Below are 17,767 nucleotides of genomic sequence, written 5' to 3' on the forward strand. Positions count from 1 at the left end.
AGATCTTAAAATAGGTCAACATAGGTTGTTGTGGGATGCCAACCGATTCAGGGTGTCCCCCGCCTACTGCCCGAAGACGGCTGGGATAGGCTCCAGCACCCCCGCGACCCTAGTGAGGATCAAGCGGTTCGGAAAATGGATGGATGGGTAGTAAATGTTACACGAATATTTTTTTGTTAGTCTGGCTTTTGGCTCCCTCTGCTGGTGAAAGAAATATTAATGCACGACTCATCTCTTGAATCGCAGTACAGTAGTTACCGTATGTATTTTTCACAAATGAAAACACAGCCCACTTCTCTGAAAGGTGAGTAGGAGCTATTGTTCCCTCTACCCAGTGGTTTGTTTCATTTAGCGTCAGACTCAAGATGTGTTATTACCTGCTAGCTGTATTTCCCTCAGGCGTGGATTTTAATTTGATGCTTTGACAATGGAAAGGTGCTGACTCACTGTAAACCCTGCATGCTCGACACAACATGCCCCAACATTTTATAAATTTGCAGAACACCTTAGTTATTAGTCACTTCTCAAGTCGGTGTATTACTTCAAAAGAATTAAAGCAGTGGGCCTAAACATGTCCAGCTGCCTCGCCCGTCTCTTTTCTCAGCAGCTCATTCAGATTAACACCGTGGTGTGCCCCAAATCAACATGCTCCAGTGCTGCTTTCAGACTCCTACAGGAGATGTCTGCTAGGTGTTGACCTCACGGGGTGCTTCCAACCGTCGAATCATGGGAAGGTGGTGACGGAATTTAAAAGAAAGACGGGCCATGAGGAGGTTTTTCCGGGGGCAGAGGGATGAAGATTATGGTCAGATCCAGTATTTGACAGCCAAGTGCACACGTTTGGCTCGAGACAAAGGTAAGTGGATCTTTTATGTGCCTTTAAATGTTTCATGGGCTGATGATGATAACAATGCATTTTATTTGAAAGTGCTTTTCACAGTACAATACAATACATCCTGATTTATATCGCACTTTCACAACAGCTGCAGCTGTAACAAAGCGCTTAACAAAACAGGTAACATATAGAGTAAAATAATAAACACAACACATAACATAACACAAAAAACAGTCGTGCAATCTTAACCACTTTTCTGCATACACTTTGTTGTTTGAAGCAGTTTGAGATGAAAGGAGAGAATCAAAGTGTCCTTTCACCAGTGGATCAGAGACGTCATGCTCAAAATGTGCACACGTCGGCTACAAGCTAAGTTTCAGAGTCAACAAGAAGCTGCAGCATCCATTGACGAAAAAAAGAGATTGGTTCACTTCTTCTGTCCCATGTAAATCCATTTCAATTCCAAGCGGCGACTCTCGGTTCCAAATACGCAAGACCCTTTGCAACAAAAATTAAGAGTACCATTCAGAGCAAAATATACCCAAGTTTTCAAACAAACAAATGTGAAGAAAAGAAAAAACAAAGCATGAAATAAATAGTGAAGGGCAAAATATGTTTAAAACGTTGCGAAGCAGGTGAGTTTAGAGAAATGATTTGAAGGATGGGAGGTCAGTACTGGATGTGTTGAGGTGGGGAGTTCCAGAGAGTAGGGGTGGCATCAGAGAAGGCTCGGTCCCCCCAGGTTTTGTGTTTGTCATGGGGATGGCGAAGTGGTTTGTGTTTGAGGTAGGAGGGGGCCTGATTGTGAAAGGCTCTATAGGTGAGTAGGAGGAGTTTAAATTGAATGTTCTGGGGAACGGGGAGCCAGCGGAGGTTTTTAAGGACTGGGGTGAAGTGATCACGGGAGTAGCTGTGGATGAGAAGCCGGGCGGCAGCATTCTGGATGCATTGTAGATTATTCAGGAGTTTAGAGGTTGTACGAGAGGTTCCCAACCCCCAGGCCGCGGACCAGGACCAGTCCGTGGGTCATTTGGTACTGGACCGCACAGAAAGAATAAAGACCTTACATTACTTCCGTTTTTTGGATTGAAGGCACGTTTATACGTTACTATAGCAACCAGAGAGTGTTGCGGCGAGATTGGACGTTCCTCGTATCATGATTCGTGTTTATTATTATGTTTCGAAAATACCACAGTTTTCATGCAGGTCATATCATATTATTTGGTTGTATTTATCAGTCACACTTTAAAGGCCGGTCCCTGAAATGGGGACCGCAGCCACAGAGGATGCTATTGCAGTGTAGTCGAGGCGGGAGATGATGAAAACGTGGATAAGGCTTTGGGCGGCAGTGAAAGAAAGTAAGGGTTGCAGAAGCAAGAGATGTTCCTAAGGTGGAAGAAAGTAGTTTCGGTGATTTGGGTGATGTGTTGTTCGAAAGAAAGATTATGATCCAAAATGATACCAAGGTTGTGACAGTGAGAGAAGGGGATCAGGGTGGAGTTGTCGATAGTTTGATTAAAATTGGAAGCAGTTTAGGTGTGGGAGTTTGGACCAATGATTAACAGGAGAGATTCTGTGCAGTTGAGAATGAGAAAAAGTTTGTTTGAATTGAGGATTTAATATCAGAAAGACAGTTGGACATGCTGGAGTGGGTTGTTGGGATGATGGAGGTTCAGAGGGAATCGAGCCTTTTCCATTGCTGGTCCCTCTCTCTGGAATGACCTCCCACTGAACATTCGGCAAGCCCCCTTGCTGCCAATCTTTAAAGGTCGAGGATGAGGAGAAGAGGGCCAAGCACAGAGCCCTGAGGGACACTTTAGGGCTGAGGACAAGGGGGCAATGGAGGCGGCGCAGATATGAGTGAAGCCAGGTGAGGACATTGTCTGTCATGTTGAGGGAATGTAGGCAAGAGAGTAGGATGGAGTGGTTGATGTTATCGAAGGTGGCGATAAGGTCAAGGAGGATGACAATGGCAAGTAGGCTAGAGTTGGAGGAGAGGAGGAAGTCAATGGTGATTTTAAGGAGGACGATTTCACTGTTGTGTTGTGTCCGAAATCCAGATTGAAAGTGTTCAAAGAGTTTAGATATTGTCGAGATGGGCTTTGATTTGGAATGTGTGTGGGTGTGGAAGTTGACATGTTGAGTCAGGCAGTCCAGAGGCCTGGTTGCAGTTGGTGTTGTTGATATGGAGGTTGAAGTCGCCAAGGAGCAGAGTGGACGGTGAGATGAGTGGAAGCTGTGTGACAAAAAACAGAGAAGTCAGAGAGATAACAATATGCCGAAAATAAGTGGGCTGTCATTTATCAAGATTTTAAAGTTTAAATCTATAGTCCAGAAATACATTAATGCTGTGAAAGTAATTCTGTGGTTGAGTGAGCCTTCATGTGGTTGCAGCTGTGTCAGACAGGGAGGTCCTGTTGTTCAGGGAAAAGGAGAAGAAGCTGCAGAATGACCTCCAAGCTGTGGCCGCTCAACTTTTCCACCTGGAGAAGAGCAACATGGAGCTCAGGAGGACACAGGACCAGCTAATCGGCACCATTCACCAGCAGCAGGTGCAGACTGCTTTCGTAAAACAGTCTAAATAATTGTAACATCAGCATCAGGTTGTCCACCTGATTAGATACCCACTCCCTGTGTAGGGATAATTTCTTTGGCTATGACCAGTCATGCATTACTCACTGAAAAATTAAGAGATCGTATATTTTAAAGTAAATCTGTGATGTATTTCTCTTTATGAATTTTAGAAGGATGCAAGCCAAAACATTCATCTTTAGCAGTTAAGCTTTTAACACAGACTGGGTAGACACAAATGAATAATTAAAAAAAAATAACACCAACGGGAAAAAAACATGTTCATTGTATTGCAGAAAGATATAAAATGAAACTAGCATGGGACCAGGGACAGATACTTTGGGTACTCGTCCTGAAATATACAATTGTTGCTGGGTATTGAGGGACTGCCCCCCCCCCCCCCCCAAAAAAAAGACCCACTGCATGCACCACGAGACTGCCAGAGATTTTTATTGATTTCTCTTTTACCTTTAAGTGTAATTACATAAAACCTCACATTTTAGCAGATGGGCTCACCAGCAACAACAACATTCACAACAGCCTGGTTTGCTGGCTGGTGAACTAATTGGCGGTTTATTAGATGTTCTAGAGCAGCCCGGTAGTCGAGTGGTTAGCACGTCGACATCACAGTGCGAAGGTTCAATTCCAGCTCTGGCCTTTCTGTGTGGAGTTTGCATGTTCTCCCCATGCTTGCGTGGGTTTTCTCCGGGTCCTCCGGTGTCCTCCCACATTCCAAAAAAGATGCATGGCAGGCTGATTGAACACTCAAAATGGTCCCTAGGTGTGAGTGTGGGCACGAATGGTTGTTCGTTTCTGTGTGCCCTGCGATTGGCTGGCAAGATGTTCTATTATTTTCCCCTGGCTTCCCTCAGGAATGTGTTCTCTCACCGCTTTTATTTGTTTAGTATACACATGAGTGTCAGATTTGCATCTTATTCTGTAATGGTATCACTTTTAAATGACGATGACCCTGATCATGGTCATGTGGTTCTTGCTTTTAGCAATTAGTGTAATTGTTCCATCCATCCATTTTCTACCGCTTATCTGGGGTCAGGTGGCGGTGGCAACAGCTTTAACAGGGAGGCCCAGACTTCCCTTTCCCCAGCTACTTGTTCCAGCTCTTCCAGGGGGATCCCAAGGCATTCTCAGGCCATCTGGGAGACATCGTCTCTCCAGCATGTCGTGGGTCGTCAAAATGTGAATGAACACTGGCAGATATTTCTAATAAAGTGTGGCCAATTGATATTTATCTCTTTCATAATTATTGTGAGAAATTTCTAATGTGGTCAGTGTCCTCTGAGAAATGAATATTATTAATCATGAATTATAACATACTGTATGAAGGTAGTTCGAGCGAATTCATTTCAAAAGTGCATACTATCAAACCTGTAGCCCTCCACATTAATCAGTCGTCAAGAAGGAGCTTTTAGTTTCAAAAAGGTTGGTGACTCCTGCTCTGGAATGTGTATCTACTCCATCCGTTTATCTATAATCAATCCACCCATCTACTTGTCCATCGATCCATCTACTGTATCCAATGTTTCCTACTTTGTAGGAGTTGGTGGAGTTGCTACAGCAGCGTGTGATCATCCTGGCAGGGGAGAGTGAGCACGATGCCGAGCTGCTGCGTCAAGTGTGCTCGGAACTGCTGTGCCTCCAGAGCTCCGAGGTGCGGCTGGAGGGCCTGGTGGAGGAGCTGCACTCCAGGGCCCACGGCGGTAACGCACAGAACGAGGGCCTCCAGGCGGAGCTAAAAATGTAAACTATTACAGTGACTGTAGTTTCTGCAATGCATCATACTCCGTCCGAACTGTTTCTAATGTTTTGCCCCTCTTATGTGGTAATCTTAATATTAGGAACAGATCGAGTAAGAGAATGTGAATACGTACTTATATGTTATTCACGTCTGGTCGCCAACAGTAAGACGGCGGAGTTGGAGCAGCTTCGTGACGCCAACAAGATGCTGGCGGAGGAGCTGATGGATTTGCGTTTTACACATGAGGAACAGGTTAGCAAAAAAACTTCCATAATAAATAAATAACTGCCACTTAGAAATGCCCTTATTTTTCAAACAAAAAAAAAAGGCGCATTTTAGAGGAGGGGTCACCAACATGGTTTCCCTGCGAACACTAAGCCCGTGAGTCTCAGGTTTTGCATGATGGCATGATGGAGGACCCCAAAAAGCAGGGAGACAGGAGGAGCAGGGTGGACTGAGCAAAATATATGAACCCAAAAATACTTGCAGGAGGACACTGGAAAAACTAACTGAAGGATACAAACAAAGTCCTGAAAACCACAGGAAACCAACGGAACAAAACCCCATGACAGAAACAAAACATGACAGGGCCACACAGACACACAATGATCCGACCAAAGACTGACAGAACCCAGGGAACTAAATACGAGCAAAGTGACGAGACATCGAGAAACACGTGGACAAGACACAAGGGTTGAGGGAACTGACTGGTTAACACAAGGGACGAGAACAGCGGAAGACAAAAAGGGCACATGAGTGAACAAAACCAAATGTAATCTAAACAAAAACATAACAGTGAGGACCACGAGTCGCTCGCCGGTGCTCAGACATTGTGATTTGCAAGTAGAAATGATCATTTAAAAATGCAAACACTGGCAGTATGACATCTTGAACATGATCGGAGTCTGAAAATTAAAACCATCGAGTCTTAAAAATAGCACATTCCAATATAATATATGTTATTTCCGACGTATCAATTTGGTAGCTTTTCACACGATCAGTACACATGAAGTAGCTCTCACTCTCAAAGGTTGGTGACCCCTGCTTTCGAGAATTGGGGAAAATTCGAAGTGACCCCAAACCTTTGTAAAGTAGTATCGCTGTAGCTCAATATTTAACATTAATATTCTTTTTCTCAATGTTTTTTGACAAGATTATGCAGGTGTGCCCAATATATCTGTGGTCTGGAATTATCTTTTATCATATCAAGGTAGACCTCGGCGTCAAATTGTGTAAGCATACCGAGTATCTCCTACAATGAGCATAACTACAACTCTATAATGCATTAAATCTAGGATGCTTTTTGGCTTGCTACATCGGAGCATTATTGTCTTTGTCAAGACGTAATTGAATTGTTCTTTGCAGGTGTACCTAACGTTGTGGCTTGAGTATCTTTCATTATTCCATTAATACGTATGTAATTGCCCTGCGACTGACTGGCGACCAGTTCAGGGTGTAGTTCGCCTTCCCGCCCGAAGTCAGCTGGGATAGCACCCCCACGTCCACGCGTTGATGAAAATGGATGTCTGACCGCATAGAAATACTCTGCATCGCCTCTTTTGTCCAGCAGGTGTCAGGTTTGCCAAACACTATTGTCCTTGTCTTCAGAGACGAGCCCTGCAATGAAGGTTTATAGTGCAAGTGGTAGTTATTCGTCTTTTGACAAGCTTGAAGCCAAGTTCATCCAGGAATGATGAAACGCTACATTAGCAATCAGGGAAATCAGGAAACATTCCGACCCGTCAAGATTTTCTTCTTTAAATTTACACTTGACTCGGACAACTGCAGAGCAGTCAATCAAACCACAAACCGTCCAAAAGCCACAATTACCTTTCATTTTATGTGCACGGGCCAAGTCACGTGCATCAGAAAAGTCTCATGCGAACATAAAACTGTATTAAAAAGCTGCTTTTGATGTTGTTGACTACGTTCTGATTATGAATGCAGATTCTAATAATAATAATAATAATAATAATAATGTTCCTGAGGTGAGAGCTCTGCGACGAGAAAATGACGGTGGTGCGAGGAAGCTCCAGGAGACATTGGAGCAGTTTGAGTGGCTGTGTCATCAACAGCGCTACTGGATGACGCACGTCAAAAGGTGAGATGCAGCCTGAACACAGAGAGGTCAAATGGTCACATATTTTGACACATTTCTGGAAAACTGTGTTTTTTTTTTTTTTTTGGCATTAAAGTACAATGTTGTTCATCATTTTGGATTCAGACGAACCGGCAATTGGGTTTGGCCTCAAATTTAGACAGCAGCTGCTTTACATTCATGGGTAGACACTTAGTCTCACAACTTGGGAAAAATGCAGTGTTAAAGTTACTAAATACTGCATCAACTCAACTGTACAGTATTTACAGAGCACCGCTGTATAAAAAGTGCTGTACATGGAGCAAAACAATTCATACAATAAATGAATAACAAAGAACGTAGAAAGCACAAAAACAGTGAAACAAAAAATATGCTGAGTCAAAAGCCCAAGAATAAAAAGGAGTTTTAAGACAAGTTTTAAAGATGGGGAGTGAGGGGGCTTGCCGAACATTCAGCAAGAGGCCATTCCAAAGAATGGGACCCGCAACGGAAAAGCCTCCGCTTAGTTCTCGGTACCTCTAATAGTGTCTGGTCCGCAGATCTGAGGCACAGGGCAGAGGCAGAGGACCTCAGAGGTGGCGAGGCCATTTAAAGATTTGAAAGCAAATAATAGGATCTTAAAAAGAACTCTAAAATGTAAAGGGAGCCAGTGAAGGGATGCCAAAGGAGGAGTTCAAGTATGTGCTCCCTCTTACCAGTACCACTCAAGAGGCGAGCAGCAGCATTCTGGACCAACTGGAGACGCTTAGTATTACAGATCATATTGCTATTATATGGACAAACAGCAAACCAACCCCACCTTAAATTCATGTTCAGTCGCTAATTTGATACGCTAACAAATAGCTTATGTGATGAGCTGACTCAGCAGTGTTACAAAAAGAAATGGGAGATGAATCTGTTCGCATATTCTTGGCTGACCGTTTCCTTCTGCACATTACAGCGATCCTTTTTTAAACGAAACAGGTTTACTCAAATACATATATCTAACTTAAGAACTTTCACTCATTACGGTCTAAGAAATACTTTTGATCTTGAGCTGACATGATGCTGCAAGGCTCCCGTCGAGTGAGTGCTGGCATTTTTTCAAAAAGGTGAGGATATAAGAGATAAATATATACAGTAAGTGGGGATGGACCAATAGTACTAATTTTTGAGAAAATAATTCATTCATCATATTTAGACATGAAAGGTTTTCTCGTGACAGCGACAATATGCATGCAGTGTTGCGAAAGTGCGTTGAATACAGGAGTTGTCAAAATGGCTATGAGGGTCTGGTACATTGGAGCTTATATCATCGCAAATCTCCTGATGCAAGTCATGCATGCAAGAAAAGGTGGTGATTTGATTTGCCACTTACATTTTATGACCTTCCAGCAACGTTTGGATATAACGGGCGTTTCTTTGTTTGACCAGACTTTGTTCGCCAAGCTTGTCCATTATTCTGGAACATGCAACTTTTTTTTTTTGAATGGGTGAAACTGTAACAATAAAATATTGCTGAGAATAATATGCACAAAATTAACATTTGTCTGAATGCATCCATTTTCTTTTCAGCTTTAAAGACCATATTTTGAAGGAGAGAGAAGGCCTTCTTCAGCAGGTACGCACACAGGAAAATCAGGCGAAACAGTGGAAGAAGTCATGCGATCATGTGCGCCGACACTGCCCCCTAGAGGACCACGACTGCTGTAACAGGTTAGCACTATCGACTTTTACTTGCACTATTCTAGTGTAATCATTCAAACATGACAGCGGACAACAGACAGACAATCACATATCGCGGAGTTTTCCAAAAGGGTACAATATACTTTCTAATGTCTAAAATTAATTTAATTCCCTATTATCGCCTCAGAAGCAGTACATCCTCATGGGACACTAAAGAGGTGAAGGTCACGTATGAGGAGCGCCATGAGCAGGTAACGGACACTTTCATGGAGAACCATTTACTGTGAGGGAAAAATAGAATAACATTGAATGTTTTCTCTGGGTTCCTTGGCTTCCTCCCACAATCTAAAAACACGCATCATATGTTCATTGACCACTCCAAATTGTCCATAAATGTGAATTTGAGTGTGAATACTTCTTTGCCTACATGTGCCGTGCAATTGGCCGACAAGCAGTCCAGCCCTCCACCAGGCTACCAGTGAGCTTTACTGTAACCTTGGTTCACTCAGAAATAAAATAATTTTATGAGTCGGCGTACAGGGTGGCTCGGTGGTCCAGCGGTTAACGCGTCAACCTCACAGTGCAATTCTAGCTCCGGCCTCCCTGTGTGGAGTTTCCATGTTCTCCCCGGGCCTGTGTGGGTTTTCTCCGGGTACTCCGGTTTACTCCCACATTCCAAAAACATGCATGGCATGCTGATTGAACAATCTAAATCAGGGGTGGGCAAACTTTTTGGCCCGGGGGCCGCATTGACTTTTAAAATTTGACAGAAGGGCCAGGTCAGCACGAGCTATGGTACATTAAAAAACAAACAAACTGCATTTGTTGACAGTCCATATCAAACATCAACAGAACAAAAGCATGAAAGTACTGTATTAATATACTTTTTTAAATGACAACAGTGTTGTTGATGACCTATTTTAGCCTGTGCATTGCTGCAGATGGGTTGTGATCAGACCAGTAGAAGTAGAGCGATACAGAGGTCCTAGGTGGTCGAAAAGATCCCCCCCTCCCACCTCCCCGTGTTCTGCAACTTCAAGTCAATGCGCCACCTGGCGGTGAAATGACGGTAATTACAAGTCCAATTGAAATGAATGCAATCATTCACATTGAACCTTAATTGTGGACCAACCTTCGGCGGGCCGGATTAAAAAGACCAATGGGCCGGATTCGGCCCGCCGGCCGTAGTTTGCCCACCTCTGATCTAAATTGTCCAGAGGTGTGAGTGTGAGCGTGGATGGTTGTTCGTCTGTGTGTGCCCTGCGATTGGCTGGTAACCGGTTCAGGATGTCCCCCGCCTACTGCCCCGAAGACGGCTGGGATAGGCTGCAGTACGCCTGCGACCCTTGTGAGAATAAGCGGATTAGAAAATGGATGGATGGACGGATGTTTATTGTTGTTAGTTTTGAGTACGTCAGCAGTTTAAGTGTCAAATGAAATGATCAGTAAAAGGTGTCCAGCGTGTCGGAAATGTGAGGAGTTCATCGAGGTTAAGTATCATACAGTGGTGAATGTCCTCTTCTACCTGTATGACAGGTGAAAATGTGAGCGCTTGTTCATACCTGTTTCATGATGGCAACAGGTAATAAAGGATTTCACTGTACATTTTATTATTTGTGATGGGAAATGTTGAAACTTGAACAACATAGATGTCAAACAGCACCACAAATGATAGTCGGCGCAGTTCAAGTCTTTGGAAAGACTTTTTAACTTTTTAACATCAAAGGATTTTTACTTCCCACATCCAACCAAGCCTGTCGTTAATGCATGAATAAACAAAGCCGATAAAAACACGATGGAAGAGACATGTTGAAGTATTATAGTAGCTTGTCTATTCTTGGACAACTGGAAACCAGTAGCAAAACATTAAAAAAGAAATTCTAAATGAGCTACGCTTACCCAAATGATGATTGTCTTTTGGAAGACTTAACAATCATAAAAGGACTTTTACTTGGAAAATCCAACAAGCCTGTCATTTGAAGTTTTATTGTTGTTTTTTTTTTTTTTCCAAAAAGCATAGAAAAATATGGTGGGATACCCAAAGACAGAGATATTCAAGCATTTAACCAGTCTATGCTTGGACAATTAATGCTGAAGACCAGTAATGAACCCCAAAAAATCTGAGCGACATTGAGTTCAATGGAAGATGATTGTCTTTTGGAAGACTTTTATGATCATAAAATGACTTCTACTTGGAAAATCCGAACCCAGCTGTCGTTTAGACATGGAAAAAAAACCCCATTTCAAAACACAGTGGAAGACCCAAAGACCAAAATGTTCCAGAATATTAAAAGAACTGGCCGGCAAAGACAACAGACCGGTGGAGAATGTCTGGGTTTTGGTTGTGGGAATGTAATAGAAGACTTAAAAAACAGCGCTAATATTCCGAGGCGGAGCGTTTCCTAACCTAAGAGCGCTCTTTGATACTTTGCGGGCATTGGAATCTCTTCACAGATTTTATGCTAATCAAGATTTAGCATATGACTGGCAGTGGTGGGAAGTAGCAAAGCACTCGAGTAATACTTTTTACTCGTACTCCCTTCAATTAAAAAAGTCTGCACTTTCTACCCCTTTGCACAACTAAGCGTGTTATCTTTTTCAACCTCCTCCATATGACAACACAACATATCCACATTGAATATTTAATATACAGTGAATAAACAAACCGATTCAAAGTCACTTTCTTCCCCAGAGCCATCATTGCTCCGAACAAAGAATAACACCACTACATGTGCAACATCTGTAAGCTGCTAACACGTGCAATACTAACAAGTGGCACTGAACTGCACTTGGGGACAGAAAAACCTCTGCCGGCAGCAGTGCTGACAGCTTACAAAAACCGCAACGCCTAAGCTGTCAAATGCTGATGGCCTCACGTCTGTCCGAACAATACCTGACCCAAAATATGTAAAAGTCATCAAAAAAAAAAAAAAGCTCAAGTAAAAATTCCGATAAACTACTACGACAAAGTTTGTACTTTGTTACTTCCTACCACTGCTGATCGTGGCACATTTCTTTCGGCTCCCCCTCCTTTCATGATTTATTCATTTATTTCCATTCGTTGTAAATACAAATAGACACCAGTGATAAATGTGCATTTGATCACCGACAAACACATAGAAGCGAAAGACGGTCGAGCCAACCGCTAATAGAAGGCATGTGTGTTACATCATCATGTCTGGAAATAAACATTCTCCTATTATTTTTGCGAACACACACAACACACAACTATGAAGTGGAACTTTAGCATTGACGCTAAAGCTAACACACAAGACCGCTCGAGCAGGTGATCCGAGGTCACGGTTGCGTCAGACTTATTATTCCAAGCCAAGACAACATGATTCTTGAAAGTGTTATCTTAAGGTCACATTACGACACCACGTTCCTTTAAAGGTCGGTACGTAAATAAAGACGAGGAGTCTAGGAGGACTTTTGATTATTTTCTTTTTTTCGGGACCATCCTTCAACTACAAAGGGGCTTTCGGAGACGTCTGGAACGCGACGACGCGCAAATCTCGGGGGTGAGGTTGAAATTTAAAACACGGAGATATTCATCTGAGGACGGCTGTCAATTATCCCGCACATTTGTTGTGCAGCCAAAACCCAGTCGGAGTCCAATCTTTTCGTTTGTGCCGTGTGTGGGGCAGCTTTTGATTGAAACTCTTGAATGCGGCACAAAAATTTCTCAAAGGCATTCACACAACAACAGTGACTGAAAAATGACTTTGTGTTGATTTTTGTTTGTTTGGGTTTTTTTTTTTTTGTATTAAAAGCTAATGTTGAAATCTCTTAATTTTTGATAGACATTGTCATGCCGATGTGTGTTGCCCGCTTGAGTTGTCAGGCTTTGATTTTCGGGCACTGAAGTCACATCAGCACCTCCTGGTGTGAATTCCACACCATCTTTCCAAGACAGCACAGATGACTAATAACAAGCACGGGATGCTGATTTGCCAAAAAGCCTCCATGCTCCATCCTCCACACCTCTTACGCTGGCTCTGACGTGCATTTGCGTGGGTTAATCATTTAGATTGAGTGCAGATGATGTTTCTTTTTTTTTTTGATGATAGAAAGACAATCTTGCTGGAGGAACAGGGACCGCTGGAGGGAAAATGCGAGGATGTAAGACAATTCCAGCTGATTTTGAGACCATTCAGTGAGGCTCATCAGATGACCAACGCAACCTGTTCCAGGAGCATTTTTGACTTGTAATTGGAAATAAATGAATCCCTCAGAGGGTTGTCTAAGTCTTTTGTGTGCCGGTAAATATCATCAGGTGTGCAACAGGAAATTATCCAATTTCAGCTCAATTGGTGCAAAAATGATGACCAATCTTTATTCGTCTTTCTACAGATGGCTTATTATTCATGACTTGTGCTAATCCCTTCGAGGGGGCTAATTTTCAACATCGTAAATGCTTTAGAGGTATCTCTTTCAAGATAGATGGTCCTTTGTCATATATATACAACATTTGAGTGCATCTTTCTCATTGTTCGGGTCAGGCGTGGGCTGATAAGAGATTCTGACGGTATGAATCTGATCACCGAGCAAAGGTATTGCGGTATCACAGTATTAAAATTGCAGCTCGAAAACAGGCCTTTTTCTTAAAATTTGGGGAGATTAAGACTGCAATTTTAAAAATTTTCATCAATATAGAAAATGCTTGGTCAAGTTTAAATAAATAAATAATATAAATAAATGTCAACATTCTTCTGTATTAATTCTTCTTAATAAGTCACAGTGTCCCATCACCGGTGAGCTACAGTATTTTTACACTCATGTTGTCCTAGGGGCTAACCCAGAGGTGGGCAAACTACGGCCCGCGGGCCGAATCCGGCCCGTTGGTCTTTTTAATCCGGCCCGCCAAAGGTCGGTCTACAATTAAGGTTCGATGTGAATGATTGCATTCATTTCAATTGGACTTGTAATGACAGGCATTTCACCGCCAGGTGGCGCATTGACTTGAAGTTGCAGAACACAGGGAGAGGGGGGGGGCGGGATCTTTTCGACCACCTAGGACCTCTGTATCGCTCTACTTCTACTGGTCTGATCACAACCCATCTGCAGAAATGCACAGGCTAAAATAGGTCATCAACAACACTGTCGTCATTTAAAAAAAAAGTATATTAATACAGTACGTTCATGCTTTTGTTCTGTTGATGTTTGATATGAACTGTCAACAAATGCAGTTTTTTTTTTTAATGTACCATAGCTCGTGCTGACCTGGCCCTTCTGTCAAATTTTAAAAGTCAATGCGGCCCCCGAGCCAAAAAGTTTGCCCACCCCTGGGCTAACCAGTACCCACTGGCACTTTTTTTAAATTCGATTTTTTTAGGACATTGCACATGAATCAACAGAGCAAAAAGGCATCCGTGTTTTCACAGTGTCTCTCTCATCTTGCTCCCTCCTCCTCCTCTGTACTCACCCTTCCCTTCTCTGCTCGCTGAGGAGAAAAAAATAAAGTTAATAGGACGCAATTAACTTTTGCTCAACTCTGGAAGCATCGAGTCATATTTTTCCCAGATTAGAAGTTTCCTCCCCAAAAAGAAAAGAAGAGCTCACAGTCAGTCTTAGCAGTTATTAAAACTTTTCCATTTCAAAATCACGGAAAAACGTCAAACCGATAACCGGCCCAGGCCTACAAAGGGTTTTACATTCACTTTTTCCAATTTTTGGACCATTTTCCTTTGAATTCAAATTTGTAGTCCTATTGAAAAGGAGGCCATATTAGAGACACATAAATGTGTTGAAAGTTAAGCGATTAGAGCACATTTTCAAACCGGCATCTTGGTAACATTTATAATAGTCATCGTGAGGCAGCCCCACCGAGCCCCAGCCTATGACATATTGCTGACTGTAAGGGGACCTTTGATCGTGCATCAACTTCAAAGTCTTCCAACGTCTGTCCGCGGCTTCAAACGCTGAAACGAGGAAATTGACGTTGACACAAATACTATCTCACATTCAGGTGCTTACATGCCAAACAGTTGTAGCACCACTTCTGCGCGCAACCTCAACCCTACCGTGAAGTCATGAGCGCGATTTATGTTGACTCCGCCATTTGGACTTTCGTGAAGTTTTCGCCACATTAAAGTCCTCGCTGACATCAAAGCTGACTTTCGTAAATCTCAGAGATGTTGACTGAACTAAGTGTGTAAGTAATTACCTCTGGGTTGAGGATTTGTTTTCTTGGTGTTTTACTCGTTTCTTTGATTTTATGCCTGTCTGACATTGTGGAAATTTTTGCTTGATAAGACTGACTCCAAATTTTTCCTGAAGCCTGATGCTGCTACTCATGTGATGCTGAAAAGGGAAGGATGGGCAGGTTGATCCAGATTGCGATAATGTCAGCTCCAGCATTGGCGTTGATAGTCATTGATATCAATGTAATTACATCAATGCTGTGGTTTAGTTACTCTTTACCAGAAGCAAATACAGGGTGTTACAAAATAATGTAAAATATTTCACTGAAATGAATGGAAGTGCCATTAATTCGTTCCAGCCACCGAGAAATCACCAACAAAAAATTGTAAGGTGTTTTTTTTTTGCGCTCAAATGTATTCTACTTGAAAAACATTAATAAACATAAACTTGATTTCCTGCATTCTGTGCAGCTCCTTTTGATGTATGTACCTTGGGCACCAGGGCGCAGTCTAATGCACATCCTGTATACAGTATGTCATACATATTTGAAAAAGACAGTCACAACTGCTCCAGAGAGTAAAGTTACATGCCCGCAAGTAGAGATGTCTGTCAACATGTGTCGCAGTTTATGTTCAAATATCCGTTCCTTAAAGGTGTCACGTCGCAACATCACTGCTAGTTTAAACAGCACATCTCTGATGTTTTGCATCGTGTGTTAGCATGAAGCTAGCGGACTCTTGTCAGACAGATTTACGCGGTACGTTTACGCGCACACAATGTGTTATTCCCTTTATGCTAAGTTTAATTTGACAATAATTGTCCACTGGGAATGCCACTACAGTAAACAGTTTCCACCAAGAACTTGGCCTCTTTTATGAAGACTCATTCACTAGATGTCAAAGTCTGTCAAAGTTTGCTGTTTGTTGATTTGTTGAACACCCTATGGTGCTTGTATCTTAAACTCAATTCAAGACAAAACAATGGTTGAGTGTTGGCTCGTGCCTTGAAAAGCTAAAGGTGCTAATGCAGCCTTGTATACAGTATATACTGTAACTGAGGCCGATAAGTAACCTCTATACCACTGTGCTGCCTAATCCTGACATTATTTATTTATTTATTTATTTAAACTAGCATTAGCTAGGTCGCTGAAAATGTTCGTGTTTTGGTGCTTTTTTTTTAGAACGCTCTTAAGACACCACAAGAGTGCGCCAAAAATCCTTCCCAATAGTAAAGTAGTAATTGTTTTGAAATACGTTATGTTGAAGTGATCAATCTTAGCAATTTCATGTGTTGCGGAAGAGCTCATTTTTTTTAGCCTGGGTTACAGACAGTCTTCACCACACATGCATTTGTTTTCCAAATCATCTGTAAGCCATTTATTTTTAGTCAAGTTTGGATAATGGAGATGAAAGTATTTTGGGCTCATATTGTGTCCTATATCTACAGTTTAGAATACGAATAAAGGCATTGCTACGTTTTTTTGGTGTTGTCCCCCTCCCCACCCACACCGCTCTTGGCGGCAGGGCTCCCTCGCAAATAGTCGGGGCTTACTGTTGTGGTTTTTAAACTGACTTTAACTACCGGAAAGTGAAGAAGTTACTAAACCTGAACTTTTCCTTCTATAAAGTTAATCTAAGCCTTATGGAAACAAGGCATTGAACAGTGATTCCAGGTTGTCAAATGCACTATTTTCCTAACCCGGTCACCCACTGGACTTTCTCTGCCTGCCTCATGCCAGCTTTTTATTGAAATGTTGCACGTGAAGCTAAAGATGTTTTGCTGGAATCCTAAATGAGGAAGCTGCTTGCTTTTATGAGAACATAAATTTGCAAGCAGAGGCCGCGTCGGCCCGTCTTCTCGGCACCTATTGGCACATATGTGATGCGCGCATGTTTCTTATTCCGAGTTCCCGTCACGCGCGCATATTTTCTGTTTATTGTTTTTGATCATCTTCACTCACAGTTTATTATTTTGCCCTCAGGCGGGGAGTCCTTTCAACAGATATCAAAAACCTCCTTGAAGATGGAAAAAGTCTGCAGCCGGGACTCCTCTTCTTTTGCATACCCCAGTGTGGAATAAAGTGGTAAAGCGACAGAGGTGAACAAAATTGCTACAATTTGGAGGTCAACCACAATTTTGTTTGGAAAAAATAGCCTCAAAAGTCAAACAAAACTATCACCCTATTGTGGCATCAGCAAATCAGTGTCCCAAATAGCACCTAAAATGAGACTCATTTATATAATAAAGTGTCTGAAGACAGTAGTTTGGCTTGATTTTATTTTTATGACACAGTGGCTAACTCCTTTCGATAAGCAAAACCAGAGAGAAAAATATATCAAGAACAATGATAAAGCCATATGTTTTGGGGGAAAAATGTCAAGCATTATTTTGTACTTTTCTGAAATAATCATAAAAAGTAATGATGTTATCAGATTAAGAGCATTTATTATTTTGTGTGAATAAAGCGAGCATACTATGAAAATAATTGCACTTTTAAAACTAAAAGTGAGAGATTTTTTTCAAGGAAAGGGGTGACAAAAATAATGGCATCTTTTTTAGAATACTTTTTTTTCAATGGAAAAACATTGTCATATGACAAGTAGAATGCTTACTTACAGTAGACCCGTTTCTTCATAAAAAAAAGTTAAGTTTCCAAGAATAGGGTTGTAATTTTCAATAATAAAGTATGATTGCAGTC

The 17,767-nt window shown here is 42.0% G+C and overlaps 1 protein-coding gene across 4 annotated transcripts; it reads left to right on the plus strand.

The window, feature by feature from the left end:
* Positions 1-226: 226 nt before the first annotated feature.
* LOC147208286 (uncharacterized) lies at positions 227-17,378 on the plus strand. 4 transcript variants are annotated; one of them, XM_086132517.1, is made up of 9 exons: positions 227-856; positions 3,230-3,387; positions 4,962-5,164; positions 5,327-5,414; positions 7,151-7,263; positions 8,815-8,955; positions 9,113-9,176; positions 9,850-9,994; positions 12,996-13,161. In XM_086132517.1, exons 1-8 carry the CDS (start codon positions 766-768, stop codon positions 9,985-9,987), a joined length of 996 nt encoding a protein of 331 aa, XP_085988643.1. In that variant the 5' UTR covers positions 227-765; the 3' UTR covers positions 9,988-9,994; positions 12,996-13,161. The 4 variants fall into 4 exon arrangements, with proteins under 4 accessions (XP_085988643.1, XP_085988659.1, XP_085988667.1 ...); XM_086132533.1 differs by lacking the exon at positions 12,996-13,161 and having other exon boundaries at positions 230-856; positions 9,867-9,988; XM_086132541.1 differs by lacking the exons at positions 9,850-9,994; positions 12,996-13,161 and adding an exon at positions 17,051-17,378 and having other exon boundaries at positions 231-856.
* Positions 17,379-17,767: the final 389 nt, after the last annotated feature.

This window comes from Hippocampus guttulatus, chromosome 2 (assembly GCF_054856545.1).
Source record: "Hippocampus guttulatus isolate MCC_2025c chromosome 2, RoL_Hgut_1.0, whole genome shotgun sequence".
Classification (NCBI taxonomy): domain Eukaryota; kingdom Metazoa; phylum Chordata; class Actinopteri; order Syngnathiformes; family Syngnathidae; genus Hippocampus; species Hippocampus guttulatus.